Consider the following 20501-nt stretch of genomic DNA (forward strand, 5'->3'; position numbering starts at 1 on the left):
CCAGAAGAGCCCTGCTGGTTCAAGCCAGCCCAATAGTCCATCAAGACCACCATCCTGTCTCACACAGTGTCCAACCACAGTGGCCTTGGAGGGCCAACAACAGGGCAGAGAGGCCAAGGCCTTCCCCTGAGGTCATCAGAAGAGCCCTGCTGGATCAGACCAGTGGTCCATCTAGTCCAGCCTCCTGTCTCACACAGTGGCCAATCTGGAGTGACAAAAACAGGGCAGAGAGGCTGAGACCTTCCTAAGAACATCAGAAGAGCCCTGCTGGATCAGACCAGTGGTCCATCTAGTCCAGCATCCTGTCTCACACAGTGGCCAGCCAGTTCCTCTGGAGGGCCAACAACAGGGCAGAGAGGCCGAGGCCTTCATTAGAACATCAGAAGAGCCCCGCTGGATCAGATCAGTGGTCCATCTAGTCCAGCATCCTGTCTCACACAGTGGCCAGCCAGTTCCTCTGGAGGGCCAACAACAGGGCAGAGAGGCCGAGGCCTTCATTAGAACATCAGAAGAGCCCCGCTGGATCAGATCAGTGGTCCATCTAGTCCAGCATCCTGTCTCACACAGTGGCCAGCCAGTTCCTCTGGATGGCCAGCAGCAGGGCACAGAGGCCAAGGCCTTCATAAGAACATCAGAAGAGCCCTGCTGGATCAGACCAGTGGTCCATCTAGCTCACCATCCTCCTCACAAAGTGGCCAACCAGTTCCTCTGGGAGGCCAACAGGGCAGAGAGGCTGAGGCCTTCATAAGAACATCAGAAGAGCCCTGCTGGATCAGACCAGTGGCCCATCTAGTCCAGCATCCTCCTCACACAGTGGCCAATCAGTTCCTCTGGAGGGCCAACAACAGGGCAGAGAGGCTGAGGCCTTCATTAGAAAACATCAGAAGAGCCCTGCTGGATCAGACCGGTGGTCCATCAAGTCCAGCCTCCTGTCTCACACAGTGGCCAACCAGTTCCTCTGGAGAGCCAACGAAAGGGCAGAGAGGCAGAGGCCTTCGTTAGAACACAAGAAGAGCCCTGCTGGATCAGACCAGGAGGGGTCCATCTAGTCCAGCCTCCTGTCTCACACAGTGGCCAGTTAGTTCCTCTGGAGAGCCAACAACAGGGCATAGAGGAAATCTCAATGTGATGAAGGAAATTAGACAGATGCGGGCCGAAAGGCTTAAGAGAGCTTACCGAACGGTAATTTGGCCATGCAACAGTGGAATATGAAAGGGAAAAAATTATCACTTGGCTTTTCTTTCCTGTCCTACCAGGCATGTTTTCGATTGCTTAAACTCACTTCTATAATACATTACAGAAGACAAACCGTATTTAAAAAGAACACGGAAAGCGACAACATCGTGTACTCTTTGCGTTGTCATGGTTTGCAGCAACGCTCGCCAAGCTGCGAGAAACAGACTGAATGAAAACACGAAAGGCTGCTGCAGACCCATCTAACAAAGGAGTGTGGATGACACGCCTCTGCATGATTTGCTGTTCTGGTTTCGCCTCCCTTTGCACCAATATACAAAACAATATATGGAGTGATGGTTTGAACGATATATGAAAACCACACGACACTAAGCGATATGGTATTATAATAATAATAATAATAATAATAATAATAATAATAATAATAATAATAATACTAATAATAGTCCCACGCTGTACATCTCAGCCCAGTGTCGGGTGGTTTTCATAACTTTGTCTCCCTTCAATCACCCTTCACAGGGGATGGGTAATTTCTGCTGGGTTCCTGGTTCCAATTGGACTACATGAACCAAACCCGCCTGAGGCACAGCCAAATTACTGGTCTTCATGGGAGGCTGCCTGCTGCATCTCTGTGCGAGTCCCAGCCCTGAGCTGCCTCCAGGAGACTCATTCAGAACTGTTAGGTTTGAGTCCAGTAAGTACCCCGAAGACCTACGAGCAAGACGCTGGCAGACTCAAATCTAACCGTTCTACTGCGGAACGACGCAGCTACCCTCTGAATCCATTCAGAACAGTGACTCATGCAGGAGCACAACAGGACGGGCTCCTTTTAGGATGGGCAACTCTCACTGCGATCCGTTGCAAGTGTAACCCCTCAGGGCTATTAGGGAAAGGTGCACCTATGTTTTGACTTCAGTGACAGGAGCTTGACTTGGCTTTCGGACAGCATTCCAGGGGGATGAAATCACAAACACAAGCCTTGAAATGAGACGAGAAGTGGTCATCAATCAATAGCGCACACGTGAGGTCACCCTGATGCCAACTGCTGAGTAGAGTCGTTTACCCGGTTCTGAATCTTAAGACAGCTTTGCGGTTCAGCGTCATGATTCAGCCCCGAGACCTCTCCCTTGGGGACTGCCCGATTGCTGTGTCTTGTCTGGCTGAACAGAACGGGGACTCTGCAGATTTCGTTGAAGGTGGCCGGATTGGAAAAATGTGTCTTAACAGCCCTTGCACCAGTTCGGTGCAGTGGTTAAGCGCGTGGGCTCTTCTCTGGGAGAACTGGGTTTGATTCCCACTCGTCCAGTCGCAGCTGCTGGAATGGCCTTGGGTCAGCCATAGCTCGGGGAGAGGTTGTCCTTGAAAGGGCAGCTTCTGGGAGAGCTCTCTCAGCCCCACCTACCTCACAGGGTGTCTGTTGTGGGGGAAAAAAGATAAAGGAGATTGTGAGTCGCTCTGAGACTCTGATTCAGAGAGAAGGGCGGGGTATAAATCTGCAGTCTTCTTCTTCCACTTGCAGCTGCTGGAATGGCCTTGAGTCAGCCATAGCTCTTACAGAGCTGTCCGTGAAAGAGCAGCTTCTGGGAGAGCTCTCTCAGCCCCACCTACTGCACAGGGTCTCTGTTGTGTGTGTGTGTGTGTGGGGGGAAGTAAAGGAGATTGTAAGTCGCTCTGAGACTCAGAGTGAAGGGTGGGGTATAAATTCAGTAGCATCTTCCTCTCTTTCCTGGAGAAAAGGAAGTCCTTCTTCACCCTAAGGGTGACTAACATGTGGAATTCACTGCCACAGGAGGTGGTGGTGGCTACAAGCATAGCCAGCTTCAAAAGGGGGTTAGATAAATATATGGAGCAGAGGTCCATCAGTGGCTATTAGCCACAGTGTGTGTGTGTATAATTTTTTTGGCCACTGTGTGACACAGAGTGTTGGACTGGATGGGCCACTGGCCTGATCCAACATGGCTTCTCTTATGTTCTTAAGTGTGACACAGAGTGTTGGACTGGATGGGCCACTGGCCTGATCCTACATGGCTTCTGTTATGTTCTTATGTGACACAGAGTGTTGGACTGGATGGGCCACTGGCCTGATCCAACATGGCTTCTCTTATGTTCTTATGTGACACAGAGTGTTGGACTGGATAGGCCACTGGCCTGATCCAACATGGCTTCTCTTCTGTGACACAGAGTGTTGGACTGGATGGGCCACTGGCCTGATCCAACATGGCTTCTCTTCTGTGACACAGAGTGTTGGATTGGATGGGCCACTGGCCTGATCCAACATGGCTTGTCTTATGTTCTTAAGTGACACAGAGTGCTGGACTGGAGGGGCCACTGGCCTGATCCAACATGGCTTCTCTTATGTTCTTAACTTGTTTTTCTTGGACTGTCTGAGGACATTTCGGAGCTCAGATTTGAACCGGAGTCTTTCCTACCTTAACCAGCAAAGTTACACCAGTTCTTAGCTTTGTCAGTTCCTGAAACTAACCCTCTCCACCTCCCGACGCCTTTCCCGTGACTGCAATGCCAAAACACATGGCAGAGATCGAGGGCAGGAGAGGTCAACCCTGTTTGCATTGCCGGCATGAATTCCTGCCACGCCTGGGTTCAATGATGGCAATTAAACCTTGACTGAGCTCATACTTCTGGAACACGGGCAGTTGGACTGAATCATATGGACAGTTGCACTGGGCATCAGTCCAGCAGGAAATAAATGTGTGATTCAGGAGACGTTCCATGATAGATAGTCCCCTTCAATCCTATTTTTAAGCAGCCCTAAAGACCTATGAAGCTTGAAGTTAGGAACCACAACTGGGGCTTCTGCTAAAAATCGCAACAGTGGGATGAACTTGAGGAATCTCTCACACCCCTGGCTTCCCTTTAATTGACACTTGGCTCTCTCAACATTCTATCCCCTCTCTCAACATTCTACCCTGCTGGGCATATTCAGTTCTCATCAGGCTGGGTATTTTTTAAAGGTTTCTTTTAAAAAGGAGAGGAGGCGGCTGAGAGGTGATAGGATCACCATCTTCAAGTAGCTGAAGGGCTGTCCTATGAAGGATGGTGTGGAGTTGTTTTCTGGGGCCCTGGAAGGTAGGACCAGAACCAATGGGTTGAAATTAAATCAAAAGAGTTTCCAGCTCAACATGAGGAAGAACTTCCTGACCGTTAGAGCAGTTCCTCAGTGGAACAGGCTTCCTCGGGAGGTGGTGGGCTCTCTTTCCTTGTAGGTTCTTAAACAGAGGCTAGATGGCCATCTGACAGCAATGAAGATCCTGTGAATTTAGGGGGAGGAGTTTGTGAGTTTAGAGCGGTTCCTCAGTGGAACAGGCTTCCTCGGGAGGTGGTGGGCTCTCCTTCCTTGGAGGTTTTGAAACAGAGGCAAGAGGGCCATCTGACAGCAATGAGGATCCTGTGAATTTAGGGGGAGGTATTTGTGAGTTTAGAGCAGTTCCTGAGGGGAACAGGCTTCCTCGGGAGGTGGTGGGCTCTCCTTCCTTGGAGGTTTTTAAACAGAGGTTAGATGACCATCTGACAGCAATGAGGATCCTGTGAATTTAGGGGGAGGTATTTGTGAATTTCCTGCATTGTGCAGGGGGTTGGACTAGATGACCCCGCAGGTCACTTCAAGCTCCAAGATTCTATATCCCAATGTTCTCCCTAATAAGGTCCCTAATTCAGACCTAACATGGCTTAAAGAGCCACTTTGGTGTAGTGGTTAAGTGTGTGGACTCTTATCTGGGAGAACCGGGTTTGATTCCCCACTCCTCCACTTGCAGCTGCTGGAATGACCTTGGGTCAGCCATAGCTTTAGTAGGAGTTGTACTTGAAAGGGCAGCTTCTGTCAGAGCTCTCTCAGCCCCACCCACCTCACAGGGTGTCTGCTGTGAGGGGGGGGAGGAAAAGGAGATTGTGACTGCTCTGAGACTCTTGAGATTCAAAGTATAGGGTGCGATATAAATCCAATATCATCATCATCTTCTCACATTGCTCCCCTCCCCTTTATCTTTGCAACAACAAGCTTGTGAATTGGGTTAGGCTGAGATGCTGTAGCAGGATCAAGGTCACACAGAGAGCATCCACGGCAGAGTTGGGATTCGAACCCAACTGTCCCAGTTCCTAGACCACCACTTTATTTACTTGCTTTTTATTTACTTGATTTACAGCCCACCTTCTACCCCAACGGGGGCCAAAATGGCTTACATTATTCTCCTCTCCTCTGTTTTAACCTCACAACAGCCCTGTGAGGGAGGTCAGGCTGAGGGTGGCCCGAGCTTCACCCAGCAAGCTTCCGTGGCACAAGCAGGGGTTCAAAGCTAGATCTCTCAGACCGTAAGAACATAAGAGAAGACATGTTGGATCAGGCCAATGGCCAATCCAGTCCAATACTCCGTGTCACACCGTGGCCAAAAAACCCAGGTGCCATCAGGAGGTCCATCAGTGCGGCCAGGACACTAGAAGCCCGCCCACTGTGCTCCCAAGCACCAAGAATACAGAGCATCACTGCCCCAGAAATAAGAACATAAGAGAAGCCATGTTGAATTAGGTCAATGGCCCATCCAGTCCAATACTCTGTGTCACATGGTGGCCAAAAAACCCAAGTGGCCATCACCAGTGGAGGTCCACCAGTGGAGCTAGAAGCCCTTCCACTGTGCCCCACCCAAGCATCAAGAATACAGAGCACCACTGCCTCAGACATAAGAACATACGAGAAGCCATGTTGGATCAGGCCAATGGCCCATCCGGTCCAACACTCTGTGTCACACAGTGACCAAAAAACCCAGGTGCCATCAGGAGGTCCACCAGTGGGGCCAGGACACTAGAAGCCCTCCCACTGTTGTCCCCTCCAAGAACAAAGAACACAGAGCATCACTGCCCCAGACAGAGAGTTCCATCAATACCCTGTGGCTAATTGCCACGGATAATAAAAATATAATAATTATAAATTTTTATTTATACCCCGCCCTCCCCGCCTAGGCAGGCTCAGGGCGGCTTACGAAGGCATGATATAGAAATATCATGTTATGACAATAAAACAAAATAGTGCAGTCAATAAACAGGATAATACAATACAATATATAAATTAAACATTAAAAGAATTAATAATTAAACATTAAAATAATGGACCTCTAATGCAATGCTTTAACCACAACACCACGCTCGCTGCTACGCTACCCACGGTTTTGTGGCTTTCATCAGCCACGCGGTGTCCCGCCACTATTAGCTACGGTGGTTTCAAAATATTAAGACTGCAATCCTACACATGTCAACTTGGCGGTAAGCTCCGTTAGAGCCATGAGACTTGCTTCTAGAGTAAACAGCTCCAGTTACAAGGACCTCGGGCGGCAGGGTTAGAAGTCACCCTCCGCCTGAAGTCTTGGAATGTCACCACCGGTCACCGGAGCAGTGTGGAAAAACACTGGCCTGAACGAACCAAGGGACTTGCCCAATATAAGGCAGCTTCAGTACAGGCAAATGGAAATACTTTTTTACTCAATGAGTAAGATAGCAACGACTGGGAGCGCAGATAGCTTTAAAAGGACGCTGGACATCCATGGGCAAGTCCATCAATGGCTACCAGGCATGGTGAGTAAAGAGAACCAAATACAGCAGAAGAATCACAGTAAAAAACCCAGAAATGTAAAAGCAAAGCTGCGATCGTAAATAACTGGTACTCTTGGTACAACTGAATGAAGGCAGTCTCCGTAAAAGACACAAATTCCAACAATGTAATAAAGACGACGACGACATTGGATTTATATTCCGCCCTCCACTCAAGAGTCTCAGAGCAGCTCACAATCTCCTTTATCTCCCTCCCAACAACAGACACCCTGTGAGGTGGGTGGGGCTGAGAGGACTTGCACAGCAGCTGCCCTTTCAAGGACAAAGTCTCAGAGCCGCCTACAATCTCCTTTCCCTTCCTCCCCCACAACAGACACCCTGTGAAGAGGGTGGGGCTGAGAGGGCTCTCCCAAAAACTGCCCTTCCAAGGACAGAGTCCCAGAGCGGCCTACAATCTCCTTTCCCTTCCTCCCTCACAACAGGCACCCTGTGAGGTGGGTGGGACTGAGAGGGCTCTCCCAGCAGCTGCCCTTTCAAGGACAACTTCTGCCAGAGCTGTGGCTGACCCAAGGCCATTCCAGCAGCTGCAGGTGGAGGAGTGGGGAATCAAACCCAGTTCTCCCAGATAAGAGTTGGCACACTTAACTACTACACCAAACTGGCTCTCTCAAGAGCGTACAATATCTTTCAACAACATAATAGTGCACAATATCAATGTATTCTGGATATCAGACGTGTTTTGGGATAATTCCATGAAACTTCACGTGACTCAATTTCACTCAGGGTGATCTATCTACGCTTATGAGACTTCAGTTCATAAGAACATAAGAACATAAGAGAAGCCATGTTGGATCAGGCCAACGGCCCATCAAGTCCAACACTCTGTGTCACACAGTGGCAAAAAATGTTATATACACACATACACTGTGGCTAATAGCCACTGATGGACCTGTGCTCCATACACTGTGGCTAATAGCCACTGATGGACCTGTGCTCCATACACTGTGGCTAATAGCCACTGATGGACCTGTGCTCCATATTTTTATCTAAACCCCTCTTGAAGGTGGCTATACTTGTGGCCGCCACCACCTCCTGTGGCAGTGAATTCCACATGTTAATCACCCTTTGGGTGAAGAAGTACTTCCTTTTATCCGTCTTAACCTGTCTGCTCAGCAATTTCATCGAATGCCCACGAGTTCTTGTATTGTGAGAAAGGGAGAAAAGTACTTCTTTCTCTACTTTCTCCATTCCATGCATTATCTTGTAAACCTCTATCATGTCACCCCGCAGTCGACGTTTCTCCAAGCTAAAGAGTCCCAAGCGTTTCAACCTTTCTTCATAGGGAAAGTGCTCCAGCCGTTTAATCATTCTAGTTGCCCTTCTCTGCACCTTCTCTAAAGCTATAATATCCTTTTTGAGGTGCGGCGACCAGAACTGCACACAGTACTCCAAATGAGACCGCACCATCGATTTATACAGGGGCATTATGATACTGGCTGATTTGTTTTCAATTCCCTTCCTAATAATTCCCAGCATGGCATTGGCCTTTTTTATTGCAAACGCACACTGTCTTGACACTTTCAGTGAGTTATCTATCATGACCCCAAGATCTCTCTCTTGATCAGTCTCTGCCAGTTCACACCCCATCAACTTGTATTTGTAGCTGGGATTCTTAGCCCCAATGTGCATTACTTTGCACTTGGCCACATTGAACCGCATCTGCCACGTTGACGCCCACTCACCCAGCCTCAACAGATCCCTTTGGAGTTCCTCACAATCCTCTCTGGTTCTCACCACCCTGAACAATTTAGTGTCATCCGCAAACTTGGCCACTTCACTGCTCACTCCGAACTCTAAATCATTTATGAACAAGTTAAAAAGCATGGGACCCAGTACCGAGCCCTGCGGCACCCCACTGCTTACCGTCCTCCACTGCGAAGACTGCCCATTTATACTCACTCTCTGCTTCCTATTACTCAGCCAGTTTTTGGTCCACAAGAGGACCTGTCCTTTTACTCCATGATTCTCAAGCTTTCTAAGTAGCCTTTGATGAGGAACTTTATCAAAAGCTTTCTGGAAGTCAAGGTAAACAACATCTATCGGGTCTCCTTTGTCCACATGTTTGTTCACCCCCTCAAAGAAATGCAACAGGTTAGTGAGGCAAGATCTTCCCTTGCAGAACCCATGCTGAGTCTTCCTCAATAACCCGTGTTCATCAATGTGCCTACTCATTCTGTCCTTGATAATGGTTTCTACCAACTTTCCCGGTATTGAAGTCAGACTGACTGGCCTGTAGTTTCCCGGATCTCCTCTGGAACCTTTTTTAAAGATGGGGGTGACATTTGCTACCTTCCAGTCCTCAGGAATGGAGGCAGATTTCAATGAAAGATTACAGATTTTTGTTAGAAGATCCACAAGTTCAACTTTGAGTTCCTTCAGAACTCTCGGATGTATGCCATCCGGACCCGGTGACTTATTAGTTTTTAATTTGTCTATCAGTTGTAGGACCTCCTCATTTGTCACCTCAATCTGACTCAGGTCTTTCAACACCCCTTCCAAAATTAGTGGTTCTGGGGCGGGCAAAAAGTTCTCGTCTTCTACAGTGAAGACGGAGGCAAAAAATTCATTTAGCTTTTCAGCCATTTCCCTATCCTCCTTCAGTAATCCTTTTACCCCTTGGTCATCCAAGGGCCCCACTGCCTCCCTGGCTGGTTTCCTACTTCTAATATATTTGAAGAAAGTTTTATTGTTGGTCTTTATGTTTTTTGCAATATGCTCCTCATAGTCCCTTTTTGCCTGCCTGATCACAGTCTTGCATTTGATTTGCCACAGCCTGTGTTCCCTTTTACTAATCTCACTTGGACTGGTTTTCCACCGCTTAAAGGAGTCCTTCTTACCTTTTACAGCTTCCATTACTTTATTTGTTAACCACGCAGGCCTTTTCTTATGCCTGTTTGTGCCTTTCCTAACTTGTGGTATGTATTTTATCTGAGCTTCTAGGATTATAGTTTTAAATAGCGTCCAAGCTTTCTCAAGGGTTTTGACCGTATGTACCTTTCCTTTCAGTTTCTTCCTCACATGCCTCCTCATCTCAGTGTATTTACCCCTTTTAAAGTTAAACGTGGTTATGGTGGTCTTTTTGGACAACTCCCTATTTATACAAACGGTGAAATCAATAACATTATGGTCACTGCTCCCAAGCGGCGCAATCACTTTTACATCTCTCACCAAGTCTTGGGCATTACTTAGGACCAAATCCAGGATCGCCCCACCCCTGGTAGGTTCTGAGACCATCTGCTCCATAGCACAGTCATTGAGAGCATCAAGAAACTCAATCTCTTTCTCTCGACCAGAACACATATTGACCCAATCAATCTGCGGGTAGTTAAAATCACCTATTACAACACAGTTTTTACGTTTAGCCGCTATCTTTAAGCCTTCCATCATATTATAATCGTCCTCTCTCTTTTGATTTGGTGGGCGATAACAAACTCCCATAGTTAAATTTCCTTTTGGGCCCTCTATTTCAACCCAAAGCATTTCTAAAAGTGAATCTAATTCTCTGATCTCAGCCTTACTGGACCGTATATCCTCTCTGACATACAGAGCCACCCCACCTCCAACCCTTCCCTCCCTATCCTTCCGATATAGCTTATATCCAGGAATCACCGTGTCCCACTGATTCTCCTCATTCCACCAAGTTTCTGAAATTCCCACAATGTCTATGTTTTCTCCCAGCACTAAACATTCCAATTCACCAATTTTACTTTGAACACTTCTAGCATTTGCATACAAACATCTATAATTTCCCAGGCGAGCTAGGCCCGCCACCTTCCTCCTGCCGCCTCGAGACACTGGCAGACAGTCCATATTGTTTGTCACCTTCACAGTGGACAACTCCGGTCCGTTACCCGGTAGAAAAATAGCAGCTAACCCTTCATCTCTTTGAGACGAGTCCTCCCGAACCAGAGACATTTCATCTCCTGTCGGCTTTCCCCCAAGATTTAGTTTAAAAACTGCTCTGCCACCTTTTTGATTTTAAGCGCCAGCAGCCTGGTTCCATCCGGGGACAAGTGGAGACCGTCTCTTTTGTACAGCTCCCGCTTGTTCCAGAAAGCATCCCAGTGCCTAACAAACTTAAACCCTTCCTCCTTACACCATCGTCTCATCCACACATTGAGACTTCTAATTTGTGCCTGTCTCTCCTGCCCTGCACGTGGAACAGGTAGCACTTCCGAGAAGGCTACCTTGGAGGTCCTGGCCTTAAGTCTCCCGCCTAGCAGCCTAAATTTTTCCTCCAGGACCTCACGACTGCATTTCCCCACATCGTTGGTGCCAACATGTACCACGACCACAGGCTCCTCCCCAGCACTGTCTATCAGTCTATCTACTACACGCGTAATGTCCGCTACCTTCGCACCAGGCAGGCAAGTCACCATACGGTCAGTACGCGGTTTCGCCACCCGGCTGTCTACTTGCCTAATGATCGAATCACCAACTACCAATACCCCCCCTCTCCCCCTGCTCAGGGATGGTTCCTTGGCGCGAAAGGATTCCCGCTCACCGACCGAAGAAGAGGTCCCTTCTGAGGGCGCATTCCCCTTATCCTCAGCACGGTGCCCTGTTCCCTCTCGACCCTCACGCTCTCTGGCAGCAACGGGGCTGCTACGTTCAGAGCGGGGCTCATCTAATACGCCCCCGAGAGTCTTCCCCAAGTGCCTAACTGACCGTCTCTGCTTCTCCAGGGCAGTCACCTCGGCCTCAAGGGTACGAACTCGTTCCCTGAGGACCAGGAGCTCCTTGCATCGAGCACACACCCAAGACTTCTGTCCTTTGGGCAGATAGTCATACATGTGACACTCAGTGCAAAACACTGGAAAGCCCCCAACCCCCTGCTGGCATTCTATCTTCATTGTATATATATATATATTAAAATATACAGTCCTCTTTAAATGCTGTTTAAGTGGCTCCCCTTCTGGCGGGTCAACTTACCTAAACTTACCTTATTGGGAACTTACCTTATTTGGAGAACAAGGAAGCCAGGGATCTGGGTTCCTGCTCCTTAGAGAGCCCCTAGGCGAAGAGCCACAGGCCAAGAGCCCTTTAGCTCTCGCCCTTCGGCTCGCGCCAAAGGCTCGCGCCTTTGGCAAGGCGCAGCTTAAAATGCAAAGAGGTGGAGCAGGGCACTCCTCAGCAATCACTCTCAATCAGCAGCAATCACTCTCAATCTCTTTCACCCTTAAGGCAGTCAACCAAACAAAGAGCCGTCAACCAAACAAAGAGCAGTTCCCCAGCTATCACACCTTAGAATTTTAGGCAGCCCCACAAACCTTAGAATGTAGTCCTTCAAAACTCAGAAATTCTCAGCAATTTCTCCAGCTGTCTCAGCTATCAGAGCTGCTCTGCTCCTCCCAGACCTCTGTGAGATGACAATACATCTGGCATCAGCTCTTCTATGGTCGCAGACTGAATTTTACCTCAGAGCAGGGGTGGCCAAACGGTGGCTCAGGAGCCACATGTGGCTCTTTCACACACATCGCGTGGCTCTTGAAGCCCCCAACAACCTGCTGCCTGGCTTGGAGAAAGCATGGGCCTACCTCTCACATCAACATACACGAAGCTACCATATGCCGAATCAGACCAGCAGCCCCTCCAGGTAGGTACTGTCTACTCAGACTGGCAGCAGCTCTCCAGGGTCTCAGGCAGAGGTCTTTCCCCTCACCTCCTGCCTGGTCCTTTCAACTTGAGATGCCAGGGAATTGAACCTGGGACCTACTAAACGGCAGGCAGATTCTCTACCACTGAGCCACGGCCCCTCCTCACAGTAATATTCAGAAAGTACATGAAGCTGCCTTGCACTGAATCAGACCATCAGCTGCTCAAGGACAGTCTTGTCTACTCCAACTGGTAAGAACACAAGAGAAGCCATGTTGGATCACGCCAATGGCCCATCCAGTTCAACACTCTGTGTCACATAAGAACATAAAAGAAGCCATGCTGGATCAGGCCAGTGGCTCATCCAGTCCAACACTCTGTGTCACATAAGAACATAAGAGAAGCCATGTTGGGTCACGCCAGTGGCCCATCCAGTTCAACACTCTGTGTCACATAAGAACATAAGAGAAGCCATGCTGGATCAGGCCAGTGGCTCATCCAGTCCAACACTCTGTGTCACATAAGAACATAAGAGAAGCCATGCTGGATCAGGTCAATGGCCCATCCAGTTCAACACTCTGTGTCACACAGTGGCCAAAAACCCAGGTGCCATTAGAAGGTCCATCAGTGTGGCCAGAACACTAGAAGTCCTCCCACTGTTGCCCCCCCTCAAGCACCAAGAATACAGAGCATCACTGCCCCAGAGTTCTATCTACACTCTGTGGCTTAGCCACTGATGGGATCTCTGCTCCATATGTTTATCCAGTCCCCTCTTGAAGTTGTCTATGCTGGCAGCTGTCACCACCTCCTGTGACAGTGAATTCCATGTGTTAATCACCCTTTGGGTGAAAAAGTACTTCCTTTTATCAATTCTAACCCAACTGCTCAGCAATTTCATTGAGCGCCCACGAGTTCTCGTATTGTGAGAAGGGGAGAATAGTCTTTCTCCACCTTCTCTATCCCGCGCATAATCTTGTAAACCTCTATCATGTCAAACCCGCAATCGACGTTTCTCCAAGCTAAAGAGCCCCAAGCGTTTTAACCTTTCTTCATAAGGAAAATGTTCCAACCCTTTAATTATTCTAGTTGCCCTTTTTCTGCACTTTTTCCAATGATATATCTTTTTTGAGGTGCGGTAACCAGAATCGTACACAGTACTCCAAACAGCAGCTCTCCAGAATAACATGCAGAGGTCTTTCACATCTCCTACTACCTGGTCCTTTTAAGTGGAGATGCCAGGGACTGAATTTAGGACCTCCACATCACAGGCAAGCAGTTCCCATGTCCTTCAAGGGTGGGAGGATGGGGAAGATGCCCGACTTGGAATAAAACTCCAAAAGATATAGAAGCCTTATCTGCAAATCTCAGAGACAGTATGTGCTCAACCAGCTCTTTACCCCTCATCTGGAACATTTCCATTCCAGCTGAGAAACGGATAGGGACCGTCTTTCCCCATATGAACCCCAGAGAGCACTGAGGTCAGTCGGGAAAAATCTAATGACCATCCCTGGGCCGAAGGAGATTAAATATCAGAATACTAGAGCACGGGCATTTTCAATCGCGGCCCCTACCCTATGGAACCGACTCCCCGAGGAGGTGCGGGCCCTGCGGAACCTTGATCAGTTCCGCAGGGCCTGCAAGACCGCCCTTTTTAAACTTGCATACTTGGACTGCTAAGAAGATCGGTAATTAAGGATCCGCCAATGCGGGTTGAAGATCTATACCGCTGAATAACTGTACTTATTGGATTGGTTTTAATGTTATTAAGTTTAATGTTTTAATGTTAAATCTAAAGGCTTCTATCTACTATTGTATGTTTTTATAAAATGTTGTTAGCCGCCCTGAGCCTGCCGAGGTGGGGAGGGCGGGATATAAATAAAATTTATTATTATTATTATAGCCGCCCTGAGCCACTTCGGTGGGAAGGGCGGGATATAAATCGAAATATAAATAAATAAATACCCCAAGTAGCTACTTTGCCCCACTCCACAGGATGAATTTTCGCTGTAGTTTGATACGTTAGCCTGCCCTGCCTGCAAAAACGTATAAAAGAAGAAGATATTGGATTTATATCCTGCCCTCCACTCCAAAGAGTCTCAGAGCGGCTCACAATCTCCTTTACCTTCCTCCCCCACAACAGACACCCTGTGAGGTGGGTGGGGCTGGAGAGGACTCTCACAGCAGCTGCCCTTCCCAGGACAGAGTCTCAGAGCGGCCTACAATCTCCTTTCCCTTCCTCCCCCACAACAGACACCCTGTGAGGTGGGTGGGGCTGAGAGGGCTCTCACAGCAGCTGCTCTTTCAAAGACAGAGGGGCTCACAATCTCCTTTACCTTCCTCCCCCACAACAGACCCCCTGTGAGGTGGGTGGGGCTGGAGAGGGCTCTCACAGCAGCTGCCCTTTCAAGGACAACCTCTGCCAGAGCTCTGGCTGACCCAAGGCCATTCCAGCAGGTGCAAGGGGAGGAGTGGGGAATCAAACCCGGTTCTCCCAGACAAGAGTCCGCACACTTAACCACTACACCAAACTGGCTCCACCGTAGTTCCAGCATAAAAACCTTCATTAAATGAAGCTACAGCAGTGGAAAAAGAGCAAGACTCCAGGAGAACCTTCAAGACTAACAAAAATTTGTGCCGAGGAGGAGCTTTTGCAAGACGCTGGTCACTTCTTCTGATAGTGAAGATGAGTAGCTGAGTTTGTCTGTAGCGGTAGAAAAGATCAAGAGTCCAGTAGCACCTTAAAGACTAACAGAATTTGCGGCAGGGGATGAGATTTTATGAGCCACTGCTCACTTCTTCAAGTATCAGTATCTGAAGAAGTGAGCTGTGACTCCCAAAAGCTGATACCCTGCCACAGATTTTGTTAAGTCTTTAAGGTGCTACTGGGAGCCCTGTGGTGCAGAGCGGTAAAGCTGCAGTACTGTAGTCCTAAGCTCCGCTCACGACCTTGAGTTCGATCCTGGTGAAAGCTGGGTTCAGGTAGCCGACTCAAGGTTGACTCAGCCTTCCGAGGTCGATCAAATGAGTCCCCAGCTTGCTGGGGGGAAAGCGTAGAGGACTGGGGAAGGCAATGGCAAGCCACCTTGTAAAAAGTCTGCTGTGAAAATGTTGTGAAAGCAGTGTTACCCCAGAGTCAGAAACGACTGGTGCTTGCACGGGGGGATTTTACCTTTAAGGTGCTATTGGACCCTTGATCTTTCCTGCTGCTACAGAAAAATACTGCTACCCATCTTTTGTCTTTTCGACTTTGCTTTTCCCAACAGAAAACAGGGGAGGGTCTTCAAACAACTTGCCAAGAATAGACAATATTACATAAACCCAAATCCCAAGAGAGGGAAAACAAACTTTGGATGTCACTGAAGCCCTGCCTTCCCCATCTTCTCACAACAGCCCTATGAGGTAGGTGGGGCTCCAAAGAAATCCCAAGACCGCCCTCCCCCGGGAGGAGAGTGAGGGTCACGAGCACCGGCTTCCCAGCCCAGCCCTCCTCAGCAGCACCACTTCCAAGGGAAAAGAGGCAGGTGCCACGAAGTGGGCCGTAGCTAGTATTCCCTCTGAGTTAGAGCGAGCGAGCTGACAGTTCCTTTAGCCTCCAACTCACACGTTTTTGCCTTAGCTCCGGAAAAATGGCCCCAGAGCAAACTAATTGATGCCACAGCTCACAACTTTAATGCCAGCAGCTCACAAAGTAGGATTTAGCTCACAAGGCTCTGCAGCTTTCTACGACCCTGGAGTAAATGGATGCTTTGGAGCAGGGGAGACCAAACTTGCTTAACGTAAGAGCCACACATAATAAATGTCCGATGTTTGAGAGCCACAAGATACAAACATTAGATGTTTGAGAACCATAAGATACGAACATTAGATGTTTGAGAGCCGTAAGAGAGAGAGAGGAAGGAAGGAAGGAACAGATTGGGAGGGAGAGGTGGAAAGAAAGAAACTTTAAATGCATTTTCTAGGCCACCAGCTGAGGTGTTGGGAGCTTTGAAAGTCACACAATATGTGTGGAAGAGCCACAGTTTGGCCATGCCTGCCTTGGAGGATAGACTCTGTGGCATTGTATCCCACTGTGCCCCCCCCCATGCCTGCCTTAGAGGATAGACTCTGTGGCATTGTACCCCACTGCGCCCCCCCCCCCATGCCTGCCTTAGAGGATAGACTCTGTGGCATTGTACCCCACTGCGCCCCCACCATGCCTGCCTTGGAGGATAGACTCTGTGGCATTGTATCCCACTGCTCCCCCCCATGCCTGCCTTGGAGGATAGACTCTGTGGCATTGTATCCCACTGCGCCCCCCCATGCCTGCCTTGGAGGATAGACTCTGTGGCATTGTATCCCACTGCGCCCCCCCATGCCTGCCTTGGAGGATAGACTCTGTGGCATTGTATCCCACTGCGCCCCCCATGCCTGCCTTGGAGGATAGACTCTGTGGCATTGTACCCCACTGCGCCCCCCCATGCCTGCCTTGGAGGATAGACTCTGTGGCATTGTATCCCACTGCGCGCCCCCCATGCCTGCCTTGGAGGATAGACTCTGTGGCATTGTACCCCACTGCGCCCCCCCATGCCTGCCTTGGAGGATAGACTCTGTGGCATTGTATCCCACTGCGCCCCCCCATGCCTTCTTTGGAGGATAGACTGTGGCATTGTATCCCACTGAGCCCCCGCCCCATGCCTGCCTTGGAGGATAGACTCTGTGGCATTGTACCCCACTGAGGTCCCTGTCTTCCCTAGGCTCCATCCCCAAATCTTTAGAAACTTACCAACCTGGATCTGGCAACCCTACGCCCCCCCAACCTCTACTAGTGGCCAGGGGGGACCCTCTGTAGCAGGGGTGGCCACACTGAGGGTCAGGAGCCACATGTGGGTCTTTTACAGGTATTATGTGGCTCTTGAAGTTCCCAACAAGAAGAAGAAGACTGCAGATTTATACCCCGCCCTTCTCTCTGAATCAGAGACTCTCAGAGCAGCTTACAATCTCCTATATCTTCTCCCCCCCCCCCACCCCCCGCCACAACAGACACCCTGTGAGGCGGGTGCAGCTGAGAGGGTTCTCACAGTAGCTGCCCTTTCAATGACATCTCCTGTGATAGTTCTGGCTAACCCAAGGCTATTCCAGCAGGTGCATGCGGAGAAGTGGGAAATCAAATCTGGTTCTCCCAGACAAGAGTCCGCACACTTAACCACTACACCAAACTGGCTCTCTACACCAAGCAACTCATCAGCTGGCTTGGAATAGGCATTTGTCTCTTTAAATCATTTCTCCAAGCCAATTCAATTGGGGGCTTGGAGAATACATTTAAAGTTGCTTTCTTTCCCTATCTCCCTCCTGTTTACTTTGCTTTCCTGCCTGCGTGTGTTGTGGCTCTCAAACATCTGACATTTATTTGATGTGGCTCTTACACAGGGGTGGCCAAACGTGATTAACATAAGAGGCATAGAAAATAAACATCAGGTATTTGAGAGCCACAAGACATGGATATCAGATGTTTGAGGGGAGAGAGGGAGGGAGGAAGATGTGGTGAAGGGGAAGAGGTGGAAAGAAAGCAACTGTTGGATCAGGCCAATGGCCCATCCAGTCCAACACTGTCACAGTGGCCAAAAAACGAGGGGCCAACAGGAGGTCCACCAGTGGGGGCAGGACACTAGAAGCCCTCCCACTGCACCACCCTGCCCAGGCACCGAGAATACAGAGCATCACTTGCCCCAAACAGAGAGTTCCATCTAGACCAAGGGTGGCCAAACTTGCTTAATGTAAGAGCCACATAGAATAAACTTCAGAAGTTTGAGAGGCACAAGACATGGATGTCAGATGTTTGAGAGCCGGAAGAGAGAGAAGGAAGATGTGATGAAGGGGGAGAGGTGGAAAGAAAGCAACTTTAACTCTTACAATACCTTCTCCAAGCCACCGACTGACTTAGCTTGGAGAAGTGATTTAAAGAGACAAACACCTTCTCCAAGCCAGCCGCTGATGGGGCGGTGGGGGCTTTGAGAGCCACACCATATGTGTGAAAGAACCACATGCGGCTCCCGAGCTGCAGTTTGGACCTGGTCTAAAATTAAGCAAGTTTGGCCACCCATGGTCTAAAATGAAGAAAGTCTGGCCACTCCTGGTCCAAAATGAAGAAAGTTTGGCCAGCCCTGGTCCAAAAGGGAGCACGTTTGGCCAGCCCTGGTCTAAAATTGAGCAAGTTTGGCCAGCCCTGGTCTAAAATTGAGCAAGTTTGGCCAGCCGTGGTCTAAAATTGGGCAAGTTTGGCCGGCCCTGGTCTAAAATTGGGCAAGTTTGGCCGGCCCTGGTCTAAAATTGGGCAAGTTTGGCCACCCCTGGTCTAAAATTAAGCAAGTTTGGCCACCCCTGGTCTAAAATTGGGCAAGTTTGGCCACCCCTGGTCTAAAATTAAGCAAGTTTGGCAAGCCCTGGTCTAAAATTAAGCTAGTTTGGCCACCCCTGGTCCACAATGAAGCAAATTTGGCCAGCCCTGGTTCACAATGAAGCAAATTTGGCCAGCCCTGGTCCAAAATGAAGCAAGTTTGGCCACCCCTGGTCCAAAATTGAGCAAGTTTGGCCAGTCCTGGTCCAAAATTGAGCAAGTTTGGCCAGTCCTGGTCCAAAATTGAGCAAGTTTGGCCAGTCCTGGTCCAAAATTGAGCAAGTTTGGCCAGCCCTGGTCTAAAATTGGGCAAGTTTGGCCAGCCCTGGTCCAAAATGAAGCAAGTTTGGCCAGCCCTGGTCCAAAATTGAGCAAGTTTGGCCAGCCCTGGTCCAAAATTGAGCAAGTTTGGCCAGCCCTGGTCCAAAATTGAGCAAGTTTGGCCAGCCCTGGTCTAAAATTGGGCAAGTTTGGCCAGCCCTGGTCTAAAATTGAGCAAGTTTGGCCAGCCCTGGTCTAATATTGGGCAAGTTTGGCCAGCCCTGGTCTAAAATTAAGCAAGTTTGGCCACCCCTGGTCTAAAATTAAGCAAGTTTGGGCAGCCCTGCCCTGTAGTCTGAAGATACCCCCCAGCTGGTTTCGGGGAGGACAGCAAGAGAGCCTCTGAGCACACGCAGAGTGCCCCTGGCAGCAGCCCAGCTCCCCACCCACCGCTCGGAGTCGCGCCCGTCGAAGAAGACGAAGTCCCCTCCTCGGACGCACTTGGCGCACGTCAGGCGGCGGCGGGTGGAGTTGCAGAGCGGGCAGCGCTCCACGGCCACGTACAGGCCCTCCGCGCCGGCCTCGGCCGCCGCCTCAGCCGCTCCGCCGCCCGCCCGGCACCACCCGGAGGCCGGGCCCGGCCAACCGCCGCCCCTGGGAGACGCCATGTTGCCGACGGGCTCGCGGCGGCCAGCGGTCACGTGGGGACTTTGTTTTCAAGCCGGGGCATGCCGGGAAGGGACCGGGGGGGGGGGGGGGAGAAAGAGAGGCCGAGACGGAGGCGGGGCTTCGGGGAAGAGGATGGAGGCGTGGTTGCGTCACAGGCCACGCCCAGGCCAGGTTCTTCCTCGGGGATGGGAGGAGCGTTGTGCCTGTGACGTCACCCAAAGGCAAACCGGTGGGGTTTTTTTTTTCTGAATGGAAGGCTTCGGGAAAGCGGAGGGCTGGAGTGACGTGACAGGGTTGCCAACCTCCAGGGGGGACCTGGAATCTTCCGGAATTAAGAATTCTTCTCCAGACTGCAGAAATCAGCTTCTATGGAGCAAATGGATGCTTTGGAGCAGGGCTTTTTTTGAGCCATCCCCACGCCAAGCCAGCCAGAACTGCGTTCCTGCTCAAAGAAAGGAAGGACGGGCGGAAGGCAGGCAGGCAGGCAAATAGACGGGGGAGGGAGAAGTGGAAAGAAAGCAACTTTAACTTTGAATGCATTCTCCGAGCCAAGTCAGCCAAGTGCCTTCTCCAAGCTAGCCAGTGGGGGCTTCAAGAGCCACACAATATGTGCGAAAGAGCCACACGTGGCTCCTGAGCCACAGTTTGGCCACCCTTGGAATAGACTATCAGCAACAACAGGGGGGCCAGGAAAGGGGTTGGTGGTCCCTGGGGCACCCCCGGGGTTTCACGCTGGGGTCACCTGCTCAAAGAAACCTGGCGCCATCTTCCATACCACTGTCCATCAGGCATC

General features: G+C 49.9%; 1 protein-coding gene across 1 annotated transcript in view; it reads right to left on the minus strand.

Annotated features, from left to right (window-relative positions):
* Positions 1-19739, minus strand: part of ATG14 (autophagy related 14) — a 47738-nt gene extending 27999 nt beyond the window's left edge. The window contains exon 1 of the mRNA XM_060261837.1: positions 19490-19739. Coding sequence (XP_060117820.1) covers positions 19490-19707 — 218 coding nt within the window. The 5' untranslated portion in view covers positions 19708-19739. The remainder of the gene's footprint in view (positions 1-19489) is intronic.
* Positions 19740-20501: the final 762 nt, after the last annotated feature.

The sequence above is a fragment of the Heteronotia binoei genome, chromosome 21, assembly GCF_032191835.1.
Source record: "Heteronotia binoei isolate CCM8104 ecotype False Entrance Well chromosome 21, APGP_CSIRO_Hbin_v1, whole genome shotgun sequence".
Classification (NCBI taxonomy): Eukaryota; Metazoa; Chordata; class Lepidosauria; order Squamata; family Gekkonidae; genus Heteronotia; species Heteronotia binoei.